Genomic DNA, 23,669 nt, shown 5'->3' with positions numbered 1-23,669 from the left:
AAAGTATTTCATTTTTGTGTTGAAATTAATGCCAAATAGACATTTTAAAAGCCTTAGAAATTTATCCTGCATGTCAACATTACAACTATTAAAGTTAAGAACATTAAATTTAGCAAAACATGCATTACATTCCCAAAAATAAATTATGATTACCGAAGCAAGCAAAAAATTTTAAAATCTAATATTACAGACTACCGCAGAAGCAGGACAGATTGGTTTTGCTACAAGAGAAAATAAATAGCCATTAACATACATAGCATTAAGATGCTATCAAAGCACTAGTTATCCATTTTCAGAATATTTATTCAATATGTAACAATCAAAGCGCATAGCAATAGCTTAAATTGTAAAATTAAAAAGTGCACTGCATAATGTCTTGTATAAATAAATTACATGGCAGATATATTTTAGAAAGATATAAATATTTATACAAGTTAATATACAATGCAATAATAAAACACATTAAACCTAAAAAAAAATCATGCTGTACAAATATAAAATAACTTCCTCTACCTACAAATATCAGATTAAAAAACAATTACTATACAATAAATACACATGTCTGAAAGGAGTCTGAGGAACTTTCTCTATTGGGCTAGATTATGTTCAGCTTGCAGAAATGAGTATAGATTTAAGTTGAACTGTAATCACCTTTTCAGGAAAATCAGAATGCATTATAAATTTATTAGTTTCACTACTCTGTGATGTAAATACTCACTTTAGCACTTCTGAAGTGCAAAGCCAAACAAAAAAATAAAACTTAAAATAATCACATCAGATACAGAAGTTTTCAGCAAGTACATTGAGACGTTTTAAAGCGAAATTTTATGTAATTTCATAGTTCCTGCCATGCTCAAATATACTACACAAAGAATTTATTTCCAAACATCACAGAATGGAGATTTCTTGCAGCTGCCTCCAACTACTATGTGCAGAGGATCTGCTACTATAGGCAGAGGACGTATGTTGATTGAAAATTTATTTCGAACTAGGCTACATTTTGCACTTAATATGAGGCCAGACAGAAAATGAAAGGATAATCATAGTTCTTAGTTTTCAACGGTATTTCGTGCTTACATTGCAGATATACCGATGAAAATGTTTTATTCGAGCATTGTAAATCATAATACAGAACTTAATTATTAAATAAAAATGTAATAACGCTCATATTCTGGCAGATGTAAAAAGTTTTATTTACACAGCAGAAGTCAGTATTCATCAGAGGGGGGATTACATTTACACATTGACACAAATACATGTCTGGCCATGTTTTCCACTGAATTGATGACATTTCCAGTTCTGGTTACAGAAACTGTTGAAATCTAAGAGTTAGAAATTGAGCACAGGTGGCCTTAGTTTAGTTTAGCAGTAAATATGAAAAAGAACAGTGCAAAGTGTACTAGAAATTTTTTAAAAAAAGTTTCTTCCATGGAATTTAAAAAAATTAAATAACAGAAATTAAGAAAACTGCCAGTACTATAAGCATTAAATGTAAGGATAATTTTTTTCATATTTTTTTGTAGAATTTTACACCAAACACTTTTTATGCAGAATAAAATTTAACAACAATTTATGATTTCTTAAATAGTTTCATTTATATTGAATGCTACAAAATATCCCAAAATAAGAACTGGCCCCAAATAACCTGACTGACCAGAACAGGAAAACAGCAGAAAATAATATGGTGTAATGGAAGAAGCACTAGTTATCAAATAATTGGAGAGGTCACATAGCATATTTCCTTGTCCATTCTCTGGCCAGCTCATTGTACTTCTCCCGATCAGTTTTGTAGATTTTAGCTATTTCAGGTACCAAGGGATCATCTGGATTAGGGTCACAAAGCAAAGAGCATATGGACAGCAAAACTAGAACGAAAAGAAAAATTTCATAGTTTGCACAGTAAATAATTTCAAATATGACATTCTACTTCAATAAGCTAAAAAATAAAAATTAAAACTTGCTAGCTATTTACTAATATACATAAAAATTACCATATATGTTCATGCACAAGCGATTTTTAGCCAATTTCTTTATTACTGAATTTTGGGGGATCAGCTTACATAAGTGTTCAAAATGATTTATAAATAATTTGGTCATAAAACTCTAAGAAGAGTTTAGTGATCAAATTATTTATAAATCACAGGTTAACAATATAGCATATAGGTTAAATAAGTAAAAATCCTAGTATATAGAAATGGAAGTTCTTAAAAATATTCGATACAGAATTTTCAAGCAATTATCCACAGTCTACTTGAGACAATTCCAAGCGAGTTTCAATGTCCTCATTTCACCACCGATATTATCATCATCTGCCTCCTTGCAAGTTATATCGTTAGTTCTGTTCAAGTTATATCGTTAGTTCTGTTAACACTTTTGCCGTCAGTACTGACGGCAAAAGTGTTAACAGAAATTTCCAGTACCTCTGATTTCTCGAAAGTGCAGGAAGGCATGCACACTCCCACAGGGACTGAAGCAGTTACACTTATACAGGGATCACACCAAAAAGTCGCCAAGCTTGGTGATACAAAATAGTTGCCAAAACCATCTCAAGCTTCATCTTGGCAAGATAGCCATTTACCTCAATGTGAAATGGTCTTACTCCTATAACCTTATTTTTCAGACAATGCTTTCTAAGGCCTTTCATTACACAAAAAATATTAAAATTCACATAAAATTAGCTACACATATAGAAAATTCGGAACAGTTTTAATTACGTAAAGCAAATATAAATTATATTTACTCAACTGAAATTACATAAAGAAATTACTTTTAAAAGTCATAAAATTAATAGTGTAACAACCTATACTAAATTTCTGCCCTTAAGATTTGTTATAAATTACGATTTTGTAAAACAGTTACTTGTTTGTTGCATGAGTTATAATTATATTATTTACACTCTATATAACTTAATTTAAAAATTCAAAATATGTAAATACAGTACAAAGTCCGTAATCCGTACTCGTTGGAACTTCGACGATTCCGGATTAAGGGTTTTTCCGAATTATAGATCATCAATTTAAATCTGGTAAGATGGCATGCAGAAATTATACAATTAAAAATATGAAACTGTAATTTATGAAACAAAGAGCAATTATGATCTAAAGGGTATCAAATTTTACAAAAAAAGAGCTTAATATTTATTTGTTTACTTTATTAAACATTTCTTTCAACGTGCGCATGTGTAAAACATACATTACGCATAGTCGAAATTAGAAAATTGCAACCAAAAAACTATTTGATGTGTATTCTTGATATTTATAACGACGAGGAAATGGATTTAAGTCATATCAAAGACCGATTACATTGAGATGAAATACTACATTTAGTAAGGAATTATAAGCCGAATAAAATAAAAACATCTGCTGTGAAGATGAGGATGCTGCTGACAGATCAACTTTCAGTTCATTGCGCGCTGCGACGTCCCCCCAGAGCAGCGTGAAATTGATAAACAGATTTTGGAATGGTTAGAGAAACAAATCATTAAGCCAAGCTGTTCTAATTATGTAAGTAATATTGTGCTAAGTAGAAAAAAATGTGTTTCATTTACACTATGTCTGGACTTAAACGGCACTTAAAACCTGGTGAATCCCTTTCCGAATATTTAATTGCCATGCGTGAAATAGCCTGTTGCGGGATACCGATCAGAGTAGTAATAAAGGATACCGATCAGAAGAGTAATAAAATTATTTTGTACGGGTGTAAAGCTATTTCTGAATTCAAAGAGAAATTGAAAATTTATGAATATATCCACGTTCCAGATACTAAGAATAAGGGTTATTCAAGTACTAACACACAAAATAAAGCACACGTTTTGTTTTGGTTTTGTGTAAATAATAAGAGTAAAGAACCAAGATGTTATGAGTGTGGAAGTAAAGGGCGCGTAATGAAAACGAATTCTTTACGAGCATGCGTAAAGCATAGAAAAAAAAGTGTTGCTTTGAGGTCCGGATTATAGATCATTCCGGATAATGGACGTCCGGATTACGGACTTTGTACTGTAATTCTAGCTGTTTAATTTCACAATGCTTAGAATTAAGAATGATCCCAGTAACTTGATTTCTACAGCAGTTAGCAATTCCAAAAATATTTATTAAAAATTTTTTTAGAACATGCCGTATTAACTTCATATATCATAAGATAAATCATAAGTGTTTAAATAGTATTTGCTGTTAACAACAAAATTTTTTTATTAATTTCTAAATCCTTCATTTCAGTTATTTCTGAATGTTCAACGGTTAGCAATTTTGGCTACATGTACCTTGTTATGCAATCACTGCAGCCAATCTGTTTTGTTAACAAGAAACTGATTGGCGATTTTTAATTATAGCAAGGTATTCCAAAGCTATAGATAAATGCAATTGTACAGGCATTTTAACATATGATAATTTGAATAAGTTGAACATAACATACAGTCTTTACAAGGGGGACAATCAAACTGTTTTATTTATAAAATAAATTTGCATACATGATAAGTATTTTGCATGTGAAAACTTTATATATGTAAGCTTTGTTCCTGGTAATAGTGAGCATGAAAGTATATTACATATAAAAGACAAGTTCTTAGCCTAATGTTAATTTAAACGATAACTTCATACTTAATACAAAAACACCCAAACTGTATTACATATATTGCATTACGCATGACAAAATAATATTCAATGCTTATCACCTTTTCAATTTGTTGTCGTGGTAAAGAACAATTTATTTTCCTAACAATATTTCAAAGCAATTCATAATATAAATAATTTTTTTTCATCCAGTATTCAACTTATTAGATATAATTATATTCACACTGAGCTGCTGAAATCAAAAATCATCCTCAACAAAGACACCATCTTTATTACAATTACCACAGAACTTAAACATTTAATTTTAAATATAATCTAAGCAAGGGGGAATGGGAAATGAATTTCAATTAATTTACAAGTAAGATACTAATCTAGTCAAAACTCCTCAAATTGTATTTAGAAAAGTAAAATAAATACTAAAAAGCAGTACCTATTTCTGAAAGAAACTTTTTAAATCGATAAAAAATACATTGCAGCAAGTAAAATTTTTTGGACAAAATACAATTTTTATTAAAATATTCAAAAGAAAAAGTTAAAATCTACATGCAACAGGTTAGAAAAATAAACATTACTACTTGATCAATTGCCATACAACCCTCACCCAAAAAATTCAGCAACTAGATATATAATTAATGATAATTGCAGATAGTTTGAATCAAATGTCTCGAAACAAAAATGTTTTAAACTTTAATTTCACATTTCTGAAGTTCATTAAGCAAACGAAAGTCAACATTTTCTGCATTTAGCTAATCAAAATCACTAAAATTCTTCAGTTTCCCATTAAATATATTACCTTTAGATATTGTTAGAGCTGGAGACCACTGTGAGCGTAATATGTCCAAGCAAATACTACCATTACTGTTGATGTTTGGATGATAAATTCTAGTGGTAAATGCTACCTATAAATTGGAAATTTATCTATTAGTAATACCACATTTCAAAACAAACTTCCTATTAAATGCACACAAAAATACATTAATCATTTCTGTATATTTAAAAAAATATAAATAAGTTATGTCAAATTAATGTTTTCTACATGAACGAAATATAAAAATTCGGAAATTTTAAGGTATTTTTAAGTCTATTTTAGATAGTCTGCTGATTCTGCTTTTAAATTTATGTTTTTACTATTTCTTTTAATTGTACTACTACAGAAAAGGATTAATGCAAAGTTCCAAGATATATACTTAAACATGTATGTGCACATAAAGGTACCCACCCATGTTACGGTTTATGTTACTGACCACGAGAGGGAGTGGCTTTTTTTTTATTTTTATGCTCGTTATATTGTTTTACCGCATTTCAGATTCTGATAAAAATGTAGTGGCTACAAAAGTAAAATAATGAACGTTCTAATGTAAAAATTTTTGTTGTAAAAAATAAAGTTTTGTGCGAAAACCGAAACCGCAAAGAATTCCAAGCGTCTTGTAAAATCATCAAGAAAGGTAAGCAAAAGGTTATTTATCAAATGTTAAAAATAAGAACAAGAAAAAAGTACAATAAATTTCTATAACCCATTAACTGAAAAAGCATTCATTTTACTTTTAAGTGGCTGAATTATCAGAAGTACATAAGCAGACTTTCATTACTAGGCTACAATACTTTGCTACATCAACAAAAATATCAAAGTATATGATTTTAAAGTTCTAAATTTCAATTTTATGTTGCATTAAAAGTATACTTTATCATTTCCAACTCTTGAACCACTATCATTTGGCATACATGTTTGGCACTGGAAAAAGGAAACTTACCATATTTTACGAAGATTATATTTGCTTACAGCAAAGCATCCAAAGGTTACTTGCCCAAACACAGCAATGCCTTTGTGAGGACTTTCAGAGGGAAATGGTTATTCTATTCACAGAGAAAACAATAAAATTTCCATGCAAATATAATTTGCGAGGTTTCGAATCCAAGTCAAACTAGCAGAGTTCAATGGCTGGAGGATCCTGAGGCTAGAAGACTTTTGATGTTTTACTTTTATTACGCTCCAGTAATAATATACTTTTCCCCTTTACTACAAATATTATTAAAAAACAGAATTGGCCAGTGAAGTACGTTCACCAGACTTAGAATTTGCTGAAAACTAGATATGCATAGCTGCCAAACTCAAAAAAAGGAGAATCAAGAGTTTCTGGAAGGTTTTCACACTGCCACAATTTCAAAAGAAGACAAATCAACTTTATTCACTTCATAATGCACTTTTCAGGTTAATCAACTAATTGTAATATGATTCTAACATAAAATATATTAGTATTTAATTAGACGTTCTAAATTTTATGTTCTTAAGCTAATTTGATTTTGTGAATTTGCTTAGTTTTATACTGAGAAAATACTAAATCAGAAAAGAATGCTTTAGTTTAACAAAGTATTTTTAAACCTGAAATAAATTAACAATTAATGTACATGTTATTGTGTAGAAAAACGTAGTACTGTTCCCTTTATTGATATGAAAAAAAAATTAAATATACATATTTATGTATTGAACACTGGTAGAATTTTCAGAGTTCTATAAATGTCTACAGAAAATAAGGACAATTCAGATCAAATAAAATTTAATATGAAAAGTTAATATGTAAATGAACATAAATCACCATGGTGGGAAAAAGAAGTCCACACAATAATAGTTTCATTAATTCAATAAATTTAAAAACACTTCCCTTACAAATTTTTTTGAAAAAAATTGCAAAAAATCATCACATTTTTTTATTTTATTATTAAATACAACAAAACGAAACAAATCAAAATATGTAGGTTTTAAGTTGAATTTTCAATTTTTTGAAGGTGTAAAAGCATTTATTTTTAATATTAGTTTACTATCCCGTGTTATCTCGGGCAAATGGAAAAAAGTTAAATATTAATCTTTGTATGATAGTTTTTGAAACAAGGGACAACACAGAGTGATGCCTGACATTCTACACTGGTATTTGGTCTCTTTTCTTACCGGCTTACCGCTGGAATCTCTTTCACGGGAGCACAGAGTACACTGTCTCGTTGGATTTGATTTTTTTTCACCTCTTCATAATTATTATCTGAAAAATCATCGCTTTCGCTATCTTGCATCATCGCCATCATTTTATTTTTTTTCAACGCATGCATCCTTCTTTATACATTACTAATCCACAAGCCAACGTATACAATACAATAGGGAAACACGTGACCAGTTCCTCCAAAAGAATCGCGCAACCAACAAAATTTGGCAAATTGCCAATCAAAGCTGAATATTTCCTTTCATTTCCTCCAGACCAAATAAAACCGTGATAAAAGAAATCGTACTAACAAATTCTGCTTCGCCCGAGTTTTCTCGGCATAATAATTAACTGCAATATATACGAACCCGAGATAACTCGGGATAATCAGGCAAGCGGTTACTAAAGGCTAAAAAAATTGAGGTACGATAACTATTAGGTTATCCTTCTCAGACCAGCTGCAGCTTAGATGAGTATAGTCTGAATACTTTTTCAGTCACTAATACTCTTGACTAAACACAATAAAGTGGCTAAGTTCAGATAATTCAGAGTAGGATATAATTTCTCACATGCCGAAACAGGTATAAAGAAATTAGATGTTAATTCAGCCAGAATAACATTTGTGGCTCTATTCTAGTAGTAGCTTAAAACACTTTAATAATTTATATTCAGTTTAATTTCATTATTGCTGTTTTATATGCAATGGTTTTTAAAGAGACTAAGAAATATAGGTAGAAAGGCATGTAATTGGATTAATTTATTCAAGCAAAGCACCTAATGGCTATCTGCTTAAGCTCCATTCCCATTCTGATCACGAATAAGGATCCTATTAGTTACAAATAACAACAACTAAAAAAGGAAACTTCAGCACATAAATAATTCAATTTTTGAAACTAAATTCTTACCTTAGGTGGTTTAAATGGATAGTCTGTAGGAAAGTGAATAGTGAGGAAAAAAACGCCTCCTTGGTAAGGGCTATCCGGCTAAAAATATAAAAGTAGTTAAGTAATATTAGAGAAAATGTTTCATCACATAGATGAATATAATACAGGATGGCAAATGACAAATTGAACCTAAAGTAAGTTACGAATGCATGAACTGTATGATGATATTATATGAGTATACACTACCTGCCATGGAAAATGCAACATCAAGGAGTGACCTGAAAATTATGCAAATTTCAGGGTAGATACAAATTACCAAGTTATGCAAATGATGTGAAAGGAGCAGCTTGCCAGCAGGCTTGAAGGACGCGTGTAATAGCAGATACTGGGCGGCTGTCTCCAACGGAGGCAGTTCCAGCAGACAGACTATTTTATGAGGGGCATGGTGATCAGACTGAGAAAGGCAGGTTGGTCCATACAGCAAATCTCAGCTGACACAAGCCTGGATGCATCCAAAGTCCACAGGCTGTGGCGACAATGGTTGGAACAAGGAGAAGTTCGAGGGGTGCCAGTGCAGCCAGAGTGAGTCAGCATGAGTAGATTAATGCATTCACTGACAAGCAGTGGTGTGGCTGCTACCCTCTTCTCCCTCCATTCTACAGCATGTCCCAAGATACCGTGAATGTTCCATATCGACCACAACCATCTGCCGTTGTTCGGTGGCTACTGACCTGCAGTTGTGGCATCCGTTAGGAAGACTGCCATTGACCACACATCATAGATGCCAATGTCTGCAATGGTACTGGGTAATGGCGCAATGTTGTGTTCTAAGATGAGTCACGCTTCTGTTTCTCTAGTGACAGTAATCCTGTATGAGTGTGGCGTCGATGTGGAGACAGGTCCAATCCGACAGCAATTATGGAACGCCCTACTGTGTGACATCATGGTTTAGGGCATAAATTGCATATGAATCCAGGTCACCTCTAGTTTGTATTCAGGGCACTACACTGGCCCAACGATAGGTGGATGATCTCCTGTGGCTGGTGACACTGTACAATGCTTGCATCTGCCAACATGCTCTGCAAGATGCAAAAATGCTTCTCTGACCACTGTTCTCTCCTGATCTCTTACCAATTGAACATTTGAATGAATGAAATTTGGAATATGATTGGGTACCATTTATAAACCCTGCCATTGCCGCATTCAGAAGATGAACTGTGGTAAATGATTGACAGGGAATGGAAAGCCATTCCTCAGGGCACCATCCGTAATCTTAATGACTCCGTACCTAGATGTGTTGCTTCGTGTATTGCTGTACAAGGTAGTCCTAAAACCTACTCAGCCGATGCTGTTCTAGCTCTGTATTATGCATATCATTTTGAAATAAAGATAACTTATTTTTAATTGCTGTCTCTCTGTTTTCAGAGTTTCATCATTTTATGGCCACTCCTTCTTGGTGTTGTATTTTCAATGTTGGGTGGTGTATGAAGGCAAAAACCTATTTACTTACTTGTTTCTTCTTCTCTACAGGTCCTACTGAAAATGTTGATCTTAATGATCCATGCATACTTTGACCCAATGAATCACTTTCACTGTCATACTTAGAACTATGTCCCCTATATTTGGAACTAACACTAATCTCGAAAATGTTCACTTATCAAATTCTAGTTTTGTAAGAAGTGTCCTTTTTTTTACAACAAAATGCAACATTTAATACTACTTTAAAACATAATGACAATTTAAAAATGTTTAAAGATATTTCTTATATGAAAAAAAAAATATAAAATTATAAATAAGAACACATGATCATAATAAAAGGCAAATACATCAACACTGCTGACTAACGGGATCCTCACTCGTTCTGGCCTCTCCATCTTATTTCTCATAAATAATTGAATAAAGTACAATTAGTAACATGATACATTACTATTTTAAGGAGGAAGAAATATGCCTTGATGATAAAAAAAAAAAAAAAAACTGTTTGGAATATGCTGCCTTATAACAGAAAGGATGTGAATTTCATGTCATACAGGAATGGTCAATTTAGCAACAATCACTTTAGGTATCTATGAAGATAGTTCATTTTATCTATTTATACATTTTCACATCTGCAATCTTTTAACAATTAATCTTTATTAACACACTCATGTCTTACTAAGAACTTACATAAAATTTTTATATGAGATTGTACTTTAAAACTTAGCTTTTAAAATCATCCCACATTTCCGATAACAAACTGTTACATATGTAACACTCCTATAATTATCTTAACAATCTAATCTGTTAAGATATTAATTTTTTTAAGTAGTGAATAAAAAGTTTTTGTACTTAATTCTTTGTTAAAGTGGCCACCACAAGCTTTGGTTTTTGGTGACTTTAAAATTAATCTGGAGAAAATTCAAAATCACTATGGAAAGCTTCAAAAAATTAAAAACCATACGACAGTACATAGTATAATGCTTCTTGCTGTGTGAAATGCCAAGGCTGTGCACAATCTGAATTCATGCCATTCTTTGGTTTTTTTTAAAAGCAAAAACAAATTTTTTAAACAAATGTAACTGTTCCGTTGTGCACGGGGAAAAAAGTTTTTTTCCCATATTCACAGCAATTTGTTTTACTAAAAAAAAAAAAAAAAAAAAAAAAAAAAAACACAACTGAGAATTGCACAAATTCAGCATTGTGACTGCACACATTAAACATTATATACATTTATAAACATTATATATACATATTACTGTTATTACACATTTACTGTCATAAGTTTGCGGTGACTAATCTTCTGGTTTTGGAGAATGACCAAGGTAGACACTATAACAAAGAAATAACTACATTTCATTAATATAAAACTATTTCTTTTTGCAATAAAAACTCGCACATTTTACTAAAAATTTATCTGGATGTTACATGGCAAATAAACAGCACTTCAAGAATCACATTTTATAGATAAAGCTGATATATTACTGATGGCTATTACTAACCATAAACTTCTAATATATAAGATTAAAAAGATACAAAAAGCAGTTTTATAATTTAGTTTAGTAAAAGCCTCTTAACCCTTTGCGGCACATAAAAATTTCCTTCTGTAAGCACAGAAAAATTGAATGAAAAAGGATTTATAGGTTACTCTGAACCTTCTTCATTTCTAATACTAGATGACAGCTCAACACAAACCAGTCTACACATTTTAGCCATGTTTAGTTTTTTAAGACCCTCATTTTTCAAAGAAATCTTCCAGATTTTTTAGGGTACAAAAGGAATTGTTTGAAAAGAAATTTCTATGTTATTATTTTTGGCTGTAAGCTAATCTCCTTATTCTATATTAGTTTTAAATTTTTACTCTGAAATGTTGTCTAAAATCGAACAGCGAACCTGAGGTGTGCCTAGACCGGGCTCACCGATAAACTCAGACAACTGAGAGACTGTATTCTTTGTTTCTCAGCATTTCATCAGTCAGTTCAGTGACAACAGAAGGTGGATCCCCATCTGTGTTTCATTTCCTGTTTTTCTCTTTCTCCCCCCTTTTTTGGGAGGGGACGTTTGGTTACCAACTAACAAATTTTTGGAGTGATTTTCTGAAGATCAACGGTAATTTTATCAGTCAGCTGTTTGGTTTTTCACTAGAGCAGTTCTCTTTTACTTTCGTTCAAAGTTTCGCTACCGCTATGTTTAATAGTTTTGAGTTGTAGACGCTTATTTAATTTTATTTTATAATTTCTAACTGTAGATATAATATACCCAAGTTACTTTTGGTAAAAGTATAGTTTAGGGTACCCCTTGGCAAAACTTGGCGATACATGGATACCGATTTTGTGCAATTCTTTGACTCGTTATTTTGGCTTGTGAAGCGGCGATTTTTGAAGGTTATCGAAACCGGCGGGAAGTTTTTTTGACGATGGTATACAAAAACTGGTCACCTGCTATGACAAGTGTTTGATCATTGGCGGAAACTATGTTGAACTGAAACCTTTCTAACCTAAACCTTCTCTTGGTGAGCTTTCATTGAATATTGTAAAGGCCCTTATTTTCGCAAAAATAAATATATCAGTGATTTCGCGAACTGAAAATTTTTTGAATTTTATATGAAAAGAACCAAAAGTTGGAAATTTCAAAAGTACAAAAGTTGAGGGGCGAAAAAAAGTATTTCGCGAGGCTTAAATTTTTGCGATTACGATGGACTCGCGAAAATAAGGTCCTTTACAGTAAATCTGGACATTGGTTTCTGCCTCTCTTCCTATTAAGAGGGTATTTTCCTTTCTCTCTTTCTATCGCTACAGTATTGAAAAATGTAAATGGTTTTGAATAAGCATCATTAGAGTGCTAAGCAGATTGCGGCCACAAATGTCAACTGAAATAAAACTGAATATTTAATATTTTTTGGCGGCTAAGTTTCCTGGTCATTACCAATTCAACATTTTAGCATTCCACACGATCAGAATACTTCCATTTCACTGTGGATCTACATTCTATGCCCATTGCTACACCTTTTTTTTTTTAATCACTTATGTCGCCATCTTGCCCTTCTAAAAACGAGCAGTTCGTTAATGCCTAGAGCAAATGCAGTTTTCTACAAAGATGCAACTAGATAACAACTTCATAAAACTTATCTTAACTTCTCTTAAAATATAATACAACTTAGGGAGAATAACCACAATATTCTCCCTAACTTGCACTATATTTCAAGTCTTAAAATTTTAAGAAATACATTTAAAATAGTATGTTATTTTTCTTATGTGTGTAATCTAACATTTTATCTAACATAGTGTTAGTTAGTTAATCTAACATAGTGTTCTTTCTGAAAATGGTTTATAAAAATGATTTGAAACAAAGATACCTGCACAGTCAAAGGAACAAACATTTGTTTGAAGGCTCTCATATGCACAAAAGTCAGGCACTACTGTTCAAAATCAGGCAGTGCTTTACTTAGCACACACAATCATCAAGAAATTAAAAAGTATTATTAAGATTTTTTATAAAGCTCTTAGCCTTTAATGCTAAACAAGATCTTTAAAAACAAATTTCAAAAAGACTTACTGGTCCCATTATAGTTGCTTGCCAATGAAATACTGAAAATAAACAAGAAACATAAGTAAGCATTATGCTAGTAGACAACATACTGCAATAAAGATTTATGCTAAAATGGAGCACTTAAAATCAGTTATGAAAAATAAATACAAATGTCTTTCTTGGATGAAAAAAAAAATATATTTCATTATAAATCTCAGAGTTAAATAATAAGAAATACAATATTACAAATGAAATTTATAAAAATTAACTTAATATCAAGTGATATACAGCACTTTTATAAGTAGTGAAAATTATCAAATTATTTAAAAGCATGATAATAAATTATAACAAAACTATTAAACATGCATCACCTAATCAGTCCTTGCTCCATCAATTTGAGCAATGTAGAAAAAAAGTACAACTGGCAGTCAACTCAAAGCAAAATATAATTTAGTTTTCCATTTTAAGACCAATTTAGTAGGCATCCTCTAAAAACCGATTCCAGCAATATAGGTAACTGTTTGTCTCACCTGGGCCTGTCTATACTTGGAACTATGTCTCCTACATTTGGAACTAATGTTGATTATTGGCGAAGTTGAGCAACAAGAGTCAGCATAATGTTTGTAAATTTTGCAGGACTAGGTTTGATGGCTGCACCCTCTAAAAACTGACCCCAGCAATATAAGTGACTGTTTGTATAAATTGGGCTTGCATATACTTGGAACTATGTCCCCTATATTTGGGACTAGTATCGATTATTGGAGAAGTTAAGCAACAAGAATCAGCATGTTTGTAAATTTTGCAGGACTAGTTTCGATGGTTCTGTATTTAAACCATAGAAAGACCTGTAAAATTTACAAACATTACACTGATTCTTGTTAACTTTGTCAATAATCGTTATTCAGTGTGTTATTTTAACCTAAACTAACATTGAATTTACTATTAAAAGTTACTGACTTAAATTTTAATAAATTAGCTAAGTACACAGTATTTAATAACATCTTGTATAAGAATACAACAATCACTGTCAAATACTTGATGAAGTAACTTAAGACTTTTATAATGAAAATAAAATTATATTATTATTATTAATCTGTTTATAAAATAATAATGATGCAACCGATTCAAATCTAGGATGCAACTTCAATTTAGATATTTCATTCCCATTTTATTTGAACCTTAAAAAAAAAGTTATTCAACTGCTTTATATTCTGTCATTAGTTAAAAAAAAAAAAAAAAAAAAAAGAAAAAAAAGAAAAAAAAAAAAAAAACATGTAATATACATATGTGTGTGTTTGCATATATACATAATAATTTAGATAAATTAAAAGTAGATGATGCAGCATACTTAAAGAAGCAGACATCACAAATTTAAATATTAATTCATATTTTAATTGAGATCAGCAGCCACAGGTACTTTGGCACACTAAATCATGCTTCTTCCAGAACATTCACTTTTTTGATACTGTTACAGTAAAAAGAGAGCAGTGCAGCAGCAGTATAGATAAGCTGAGAGGTAGAAAGCAAGAGCCAAGAATGAGATGTAGTTCAAAAGAAAAAAGTCTGGGCGATTTTAAAATCACTGCTACACAAAGCCAAAACTTTTTGTTTGATGGACATAGGAACATGCTTTTGCTTTGTAGATTTTTTGGCAGTATGCAGCATCAGAAATTCTATTTGACAGAATTGAAAGTTCAAGCTTACTTTTATAAAATTGCTCTAACAGTCTGCAAAAAATAATAAGCCAGATCCAATTCGAAGATTAAGGAACAACGCAATCTGCAACATTAACTGATGTTGGCTTTAGTTTTCCACATGCAAATTTTGATCGGAGGTAAGCTAACGTGGTTGCCGCTGATTGGCCGATGACGTCAAGATCAACGGGTTGGCCGAGTATAATATATATGTACGCCGGTATCGGCAAATCTTGTTTCTTGTTCTCTTGTGTGATTATCAGTTAGCTTTATGCTAGTTTGCTTTCACTAAATGATTTTAAATGTAAAGGCTACAGTGTTAGCTCTTTTATCTTATTTACGGAATAAAGCAAGAATTTTATTTAGTTTAGTCTTAAGCTTTATTTAAGGGAAGCAAAACATGCTTTGCTTTTATCACCACTTGCCAACTGGGTTATGGGCTCGACGCCAACAGCTAATCAGTCATCCAGTTCAACTCAGCACATTCGGTCCATCGTCCTCGTACGTGTAGGTTGCGTGCCATGAGCGCTCCGACGGAAGCGAGTACCCCAGCCGAAAATGGCGCACGGATGGATACTAGTGATTCATCAGCGGCGACTACCACTACGGAGAGCTGCGTTGGACTTCCCTCGCATACTCAGATCGATGAAACGAATATGGAATATTACTGTGAAAAATTAATGGATTTGGAAAAAGAAATAGATGGAATTAAGACAGCGATGAAAGCGTGTCAACGTCTTCGACGAGTCTCGGATCCTGACACCATCACGGATATTATGAAGAAGAATCTGCTAACTCTTCAAGCACAAGCGGCGGATATTAGAAGTAAGTGCGATTTTTCTTGTTTTTCAGGCATTGTCCCCCCTGTTAACCCTAATCTTAAACGGAAAAATTTTGAGAACAAAAGGAAAAATAATAGTAACTCTGCTTTAATGGATAGTGATAGCTTTAAAATTCCTAGTAAAACTGCTAAACAACAAAAACTTGAAAAAATTCCTGTTGTTATGGAAAATGTGAATAGATTTTAATGTTCTTAATGATAATGCTGAGATTGATAATGTAAACATTATTGCTACCCCAGATGAGCAGGTAGTGCAGCAGCAGCCGACTAATAATCACACCCAAACTATCCCCCCAAATTATGGTTAACTCAGGGAAATTAACTCACGAGGCTTTTCTAAAAGAATTATCTTTGAAAACGGAGGCAAAATTCTTAGGAAAAGTGAACGGAGAACTTCTAAAAGTTCTACCCAGGACAGCTGACGACCATCGGATGCTTACAGCATTATTTCTGGAAAAGAAAGTGGAGCACTATATTATAAATGCAAACTATGCTAGACCCATAAAAGTGGTTATTAGGGGTTTATCCATAACCACAAATACAGATGATATTGCCGGTGCCCTTACTGCCAAAGGATTTGGAATTAGCAAAGTAACTCAGCTTACACGACGACGAACTAAAGCCCCAATGCCTCTCTTTTTGGTACATGTTATTAAAAATGAAATCGCAGAGGAAATATATAATGTTAGTGATTTATTATTTTTCGCGGTCACGGTGGAAAAATATATCTAAAAAAACCAGGTGCCACAATGTTATAATTGTCAAAAATGGCACCACTCATCAGATAATTGTCATTTTGCTCCACGTTGTGTGAAATGTTCAGAAGAGCATAAAACGATGGACTGCCCAACGAAAGGAAAAATGGAGGAACCGAAACGTGCCAACTGCCTAAAAAACCACGTGGCTTCCTACCGTGGCTGCGAAAAGTTTCCCAAAAATAAAATCAATCCCCCAAGAAAGGATAATACGGTAAAAAAAGGAAGGAATCTCTTTCGCAAAAGGAATTTCTTTCGCAGACAGGCTGAAATACCAGGCGAATTTATTCGCAGAAAATTCGGCTATGTCAGTCCAAAATCGGCTTCTGCTGCACATAGTAAAAACAGTGAAAACATTAAGTTAACTGATCTTAGTAACGCATTAAAAAATTTAAACATGTCTAATGTAAACAAATCTATTGAAAATGTTTCAATTGATAATCAAGAGAAGCCACAAGGCTCCGAGTTTTTGTGTTTCATGAAAAATATTTCTGAATTTAATAGTATTTTAGGAATTAACAATATAAGATTAATGAACAATGTGTTCAAAACTTATTTACCAAAGTTAAAAGAATTAAGTGACCCGGTTGATAAATTATTTGTTTTATGAAATAGTAAATGAAATTAACAACAATGTATCAGCAAAACCATAATATGCATTTAACTTGTGTTACCTGGAACGCAAATGGATTGCTCCCAAAAGCTTACGAGCTTAAGGAGTTTTTACATGAAGTTTCCCCTGATATTGTATTCCTACAAGAACACATGCTTGGCCCCCAAAACTACTTCAGAGCTTGCAACTACGTGACGCATCGCTGGGACAGACCTACAGAAGGCAGATATGCCCCAAGAGGCAACGCAAGAGGAGGGCTGCTTATTTTAATCAAGCGCTCCATCCCTCATCATGCTACAACATTACCACAGCTTTTAGCAGTCGAAGCCCTAGCTATTACACTCACGCCAAACACTTCACGACCAATCACAGTCATCTCCCCCTATTTCCCCATACACTCACCTACAAATTCTGTCAAGACAGATTTACAAACCTTATTAAACACAAACAATCGAGTCATTATAGGTGGAGAGTATCGCGAGTGGAACTGCTGGGATTTTAACCAACACGGAAAAGTCATTTACACCATTGCCCAAGCGGCCAATATTCACCTCGCAGTTCCGGAAAAACCAACACACTATGGGATAGGTAGACCGTCAGTCATGGATTTCTTCATCTTAAAAAATATCAACCCACCTAGTTATGTAGAAAGTCTGACGGAATTATCATCAGACCATAACCCTGTGATGATGGAAATTACTACCGACTCGTATAGTACACCACACAAACGAGCCCTTATTACAAACTGGGCAGGATATGCCAAAGCTCTCAACAACACTCAGTACCCTATCCACACGATACAGTCGAGGGATGAGTTAGACGCTTGCATGGAAGAATTCACAGAGGAACTGCATGATGCTTTGCTGAAAAACAGTAAAACTATGAGAGCAGACAAACGGTACAAGAATAAGATACTTAGAGAAATTATCAGACGAAGGAACCACATCCGTAAGCAGTGGCAGAAATTCAGATGCCCTACGGACAAAGCTCTATTAAATCAACTGAACCAGCAAGTCAGGACTCTACTCAAAAAACATGCACAACTTGACTGGGCCAAACATTTGGAATCACTTTCCACGGATGATAATTCACTGTGGAACGCTGTTTCTAAATTTAAAAGACGCAACACTAATATTCCGCCCATTAATGGCCCCAACGGGATCGCATACACTGATTTTGAGAAAGCTGAGTCTATTGCAGATCACTACGCTTCTCAATTTCACACTCACAACATATCTAACCCCCAAACAGAACTCGCAGTCGCATCACTCATCACACAATTCCAAACAAAACCACACACAAACAACACTCCCATAATCATGCCATCAGAGGTTATTAGTTATATCGAGAAGAGAAAAAATCGAAAAAGCCCTGGACTGGATAAAATTAGTAATAAAATGCTCAAAGAGATGGGAGTGAAAATGATATGCAAATTTACAAAACTACTGAATGCCATGCTCCGCCTCCAGTATTTTCCGACCAATTGGAAAACAGCTATCATATCGCCAATTCTAAAACCAGGAAAAGATCCTACCCTGGCTACCTCATACAGGCCGATTAGCTTGCTATCAACTCTCAGCAAAATTGCAGAAGCAGTTATCCTAAAAAGAATAGAAGACTTCTTAAGAGACAACAACGTCCTCATACCACAGCAATATGGATTCAGAAGGAAGCACTCAACGACGCACCAACTTTACCGAGTCACTGAGATGATTGCTGACGGCTTCCAGAGGAGGCAAATCACAGGAGCTCTCTTTCTCGATATTTCGAAAGCCTTTGACTGTGTATGGTTACAGGGCCTCACTTACAAATTACTCACTCTGGGATTCCCAGACTACATCATAAACATCATCAATTCCTATCTATACGATAGACACTTTGTCGTTCGATATAACAATACCCACTCCACACGGAAAGTAACTCTAGCGGGTTTACCTCAAGGAAGTTTACTTTCGCCCACATTATTTTCAATTTATACGAACGACATCCCACACCACCCCAACACTACACTCGCACTTTATGCAGACGATACTGCGATCCTATACCAAGATGCGTCCATGGCCGCAGTCGTACATACACTACAAGAACACATCCATGCATTAGAGTCCTGGATGATAAAATGGAAAATTAAAACGAATGTGGAAAAATCCGAAGCAGTTTACTTCACAAAAAAAAGAATCGTCAATCTGAATATCACCCTTCAGATGTATGAAGTCACCACCCCCTGGGCCAAGCAAGTCAAATACCTTGGTGTCATTTTGGACCAGAAACTCACATGGGCCCCACACATCACACATATCCTGAATAAGTTTCGGGGAACTAAAGCATTACTCAACCCCCTAATTGCCCGAAACTTTGTTTTATCTATTCATAACAAACTTCATGTATTCAGATCCATGCTGCGACCAATTGTTACTTACGCCTGTCCCGTCTGGGGTTATGTTTGTAAAACGCATATGCAAAAAATCCAACAATGCCAGAATATTACCTTAAGAAGAATTACTAACAGTCCCTGGTATTTCAGAAACGAAGCCATCCACAACGAATTGAATATCGATAGCATAAGTATTTGTATTGCCAAAATTGCAAAAAAATTTTTCAACAATATTGAAAAAGTTAACAATAGCTCCATTCCCAGGCTGACCTACGACTATACGATCGAGGAAAACAAAAAGAGACCAGGAGCTGTTCTCCGGCATTTATTGTAGTTTGTGAACCAAATTTTAATTTAACTTCGCACACTATATCTCATAAAATCCCAATTATATTGTAATACTTCTATGAATTTTTAGGACTCACATAAGTGTCGCCATCTATACACACACACGAATTTCAATTTATATCTTTCCACTAGTACGACCATATACAATAGTTATTTAGGCCACATATTATCTCAGCACATGGTCCTTTCACTTTATTGCATTCTGCATAATTTTAGTCTTATATTTTTATTCTAATTATTTTTGTATTCTGATATCTTATTCCTAGTACTGACATTAAAGCATACCCCCAATAAGTTTCAACTTTAGCTTAGCCCCGCCCCCCATCCAATGCCTGACAAACAAGATTGTGCACTTTCGTTACAGACCAACCATTGGCGCACGTGACCAGTAGCTCCTCCCTTCACCTCCTCGACCATCTCTATGCCACTCCATCGACATTTGAGCGTCGGACACCGTAGAAGCAGCAACATTTAGGCCTTGCTCCCCTGACATGAACGCGACTAACTGCCCGTATCGTTTATGCGAAAGGCTCATCCATCGACCATCACGCCCACTGCTTATCATGAGGAATTCTCCTCTCCTAAGTAATTTGCCATGATATGCCAGAAAAAGATATGCCAACTGTCACGGGATATACACATTATACGGCTTTCCAGCCGAGGAGCCTGAAGAAGTGCACAGCACCTGAGCCTTCAACTCAGCATTGAAGAAATGTAGGTGAAGAGGGCCGTTATCCATGAAAAGAAGCTGACCTATCTTAGAAGTTTGTTCAAGACGTTGTGCTCACACTTAATTGAAGATGTCATTACTACCTGAAGGTTTTGAGTTGTTAAACCATGACAACTGGGATCGATGGAGAGTCCACATGAAAATGCTGTTACTGGATAGAAATTGTTGGAGCTTCATAGAAGACAAAGAAGAAGAACTAGATAAAAGTGCAACAAGGCGTGAAAAGCAGGAGTTCACACTGAGGGAGAACAGAGCCTTCACTACATTATATTACGGAATTAAAGCTGAGTTCAGGCCGCTGATACAAGAATGTTCAAGTGGTAAAGAAGCCTGGGAAGTTCTACAGAAGCAATTCGAACCCAAAACAAGAGCAAGGATAATTCAGTTACTGAATGAAGTTTTTAGTATTAGATATATGCCAAATGAAGAAATAGGATTATTCATCGCAAGAATAAGAATGACTGCAAAGAAGTTGGCTGAAGCTGGTCACAACTTGGCAGATCTTTTTAAAGGATTCCAGGCAATAAGGAGATTACCCCAGGAATACTTTGGCATTGTACAATTGATCTATAGGTGGAAGGACGAAGATTTTACGCTGGAAAGAATTGCTGAAGAGCTGGTAAGGGAAGAAAGCCGACTTCGCCAGGTAATTGCCGATTTAGAAGACAGCAAGGTAAGCGTGTTTAATACTATTAGTTTAAACACAGGGAAAGATAAAGTTGAAAATAAAACTAAATCTAAGAAAAAAAAATGGGGAATATGAGAATAGGACCTTGTTTCAGATGTCATAAATTTGAGCACTTAATTGCTCAATGTAAAGAAAATGTAAGTAAAAATCAGAAGTTTAAAATAGACGATAAAAATGGACAGTTTAAAGATAAAGAATTAATGTTAGTAGAAAATTATGTAACAACTACAGATAAAGGAGGTAACGCAGATAAATTTAATTGGGTCGTAGATACTGCAGCTACAACTCATTTCTGTAATAATAGAAATTTAATGACAAATTTCGAAGAAATAAACAATATACGCATGTCTTTAGCTGTAGGAAATTGTGAAAGTAAAGTACTAGGAAAGGGTACTGTCAAATTTGCAGTAAAAGTAGGCAATCGAATAAATTGGATTGAGTTAGATAATGTGTTATATAATCCAAATCTAAGAAGAAATTTATTATCGGGAGCAAGGTTAGAAAAGGCTGGTGCTCATTTTGTGATTTCAAAAGGGAGGATGTGGATATACTTTAATAATTGGGATAGATTATGCTATGCTAAACGATATGACGGACTTTATCACGTAAAACCATTTAGATATGCAACAGGTAAAAGGGAAGCTGGTTACGGTACAGAAATTGGAAAGTTAAATAAAGTAGACGATGCAATGCTATGGGATCAGAGATTTAGACACGTAAATTTTGATTATCTTAAGGAAACTAGTAAGAATCAAAGCGTGAAAGGGTTACCAGAAATTGAAAAACCAATAGAAAGGTGTAAATCGTGTATTATTGCTAAATCTAGTAGAATAACTTTTAAATCTGTTCCGAAGAGATCGGATAAACCATTGCAGTTGGTTTATTTAGATGTTTGTAGCCCACTACCAGTTCCATCTAAGGGTGGGAGTAAATATTTTCTTGCTATTGTAGATGACTATAGTGGATTAGTAACAGTGTATTGTATGAAAAATAAAAACGAATCGTTTTACAACTTTAAGAATTATCATAGGCAAATGTAAAGACTGACGAATAGAAAATTAATAAGTATACGCACCTATAATGGTGGGGAATTCTGTAACAGGCAATTCGAAGGGTACTTAGCCGAAAATGGAATTAGTGTTGAACGCACGAACGCGTACACCCCAGAAGAGAATGGTGTGTGTGAACGTTTTAACCGAACGGCATTAGACGCAGTTAAAGCTATGCTTAATGACGGTAAAATGGGAAAAGAATGGTGGGCAGAAGCTCTTGGCTGTTTCGTACATACGTGGAACAGAGTATGTCATAAAAGCAACCGAACCCCTTATGAAATGTTCCTAAATAGAAAACCCAGTGTTGTTTATTTTAAGGTATTTGGTTGTAAAGCCTATGTTGGCGTGCCAAAACAGATTAGGAATAAATTAGAAATGAGGTGCAAAGAAGGAATCATGGTAGGATATGCGAAGGAAACTAGGGGTTATAGGATATGGCTGCCAGAAGAACGCAAATTAATAGAAACCTGTAATGTGAAGTTCGATGAAAAACTGTATGCAGCAAATGGCATCCTGGAACAGAAATCAAATCCTAAATTTAAAAGACTAGAGGAATCTGAGCAATTAGCAGAATCAGATGAAGAACAGGAAATTTCTAGAGAAGAAATAAAGTTGTCAGATGACAAATCTACTCCGAAAGAAGTATCAGACTTAAACTGGCAAAGTAAAGCAGTTAAAAGGTCAGATGGAACACGTACAGACATATATTATTATGTAGAAAGAACAGACACCCGTTTTAGATCCTATAATGATATTGAAAAGTATTGTGAGGCAAGAAATATTAAATATGAAAAAGATAAGTTTGATTTTAGTGGAAAAAACGAATACTCGGAGAAAGTTAATTTTGTAGAACAGGAGACTAGCTCTGTGTCTGAAGAGGCAAATTCCGTAGAAATAGTTATCCCACAAAATTTTAAAGAATCACGAAAATCAGTAAATGCCGAAGAATGGGATAAGGCAATGAAAGAAGAAATCGACACAATAAAGAAAAGAAAGGTTTGGGAATTAGTCGAAAAGCCAGAAAATAAAACTATAATAGGAAACAAATGGGTCTATATGCTAAAAAGAAATGAAAAGAATAAAGTGGTTAGATACAAAGCACGCTTAGTAGCACAGGGATTCAGGCAGAAAAGAGGTGAAGATTTTGAT

General features: G+C 33.8%; 1 protein-coding gene across 1 annotated transcript in view; it reads right to left on the bottom strand.

Moving 5' to 3' along the window:
* Positions 1-1,040: 1,040 nt before the first annotated feature.
* Positions 1,041-23,669, bottom strand: part of LOC118180240 (ubiquitin-conjugating enzyme E2-17 kDa) — a 33,501-nt gene continuing 10,872 nt past the window's right edge. Inside the window, exons 3-6 of the mRNA XM_035349363.2 lie at positions 13,453-13,484; positions 8,443-8,520; positions 5,362-5,467; positions 1,041-1,865 (exon numbers count right to left, since the gene is read on the bottom strand). Of these exons, the coding sequence (XP_035205254.1) occupies positions 1,726-1,865; positions 5,362-5,467; positions 8,443-8,520; positions 13,453-13,484 (356 nt within the window). The 3' untranslated portion in view covers positions 1,041-1,725. The remainder of the gene's footprint in view (positions 1,866-5,361; positions 5,468-8,442; positions 8,521-13,452; positions 13,485-23,669) is intronic.

The sequence above is a fragment of the Stegodyphus dumicola genome, chromosome 1 (genome assembly GCF_044657685.1).
Source record: "Stegodyphus dumicola isolate Sdum_Otavi_A_Nest chromosome 1, ASM4465768v1".
Taxonomy (NCBI): Eukaryota; Metazoa; Arthropoda; class Arachnida; order Araneae; family Eresidae; genus Stegodyphus; species Stegodyphus dumicola.
Note: the sequence above shows the minus strand (reverse complement) of the source record. Positions and strands in the feature narration are given on the sequence as shown.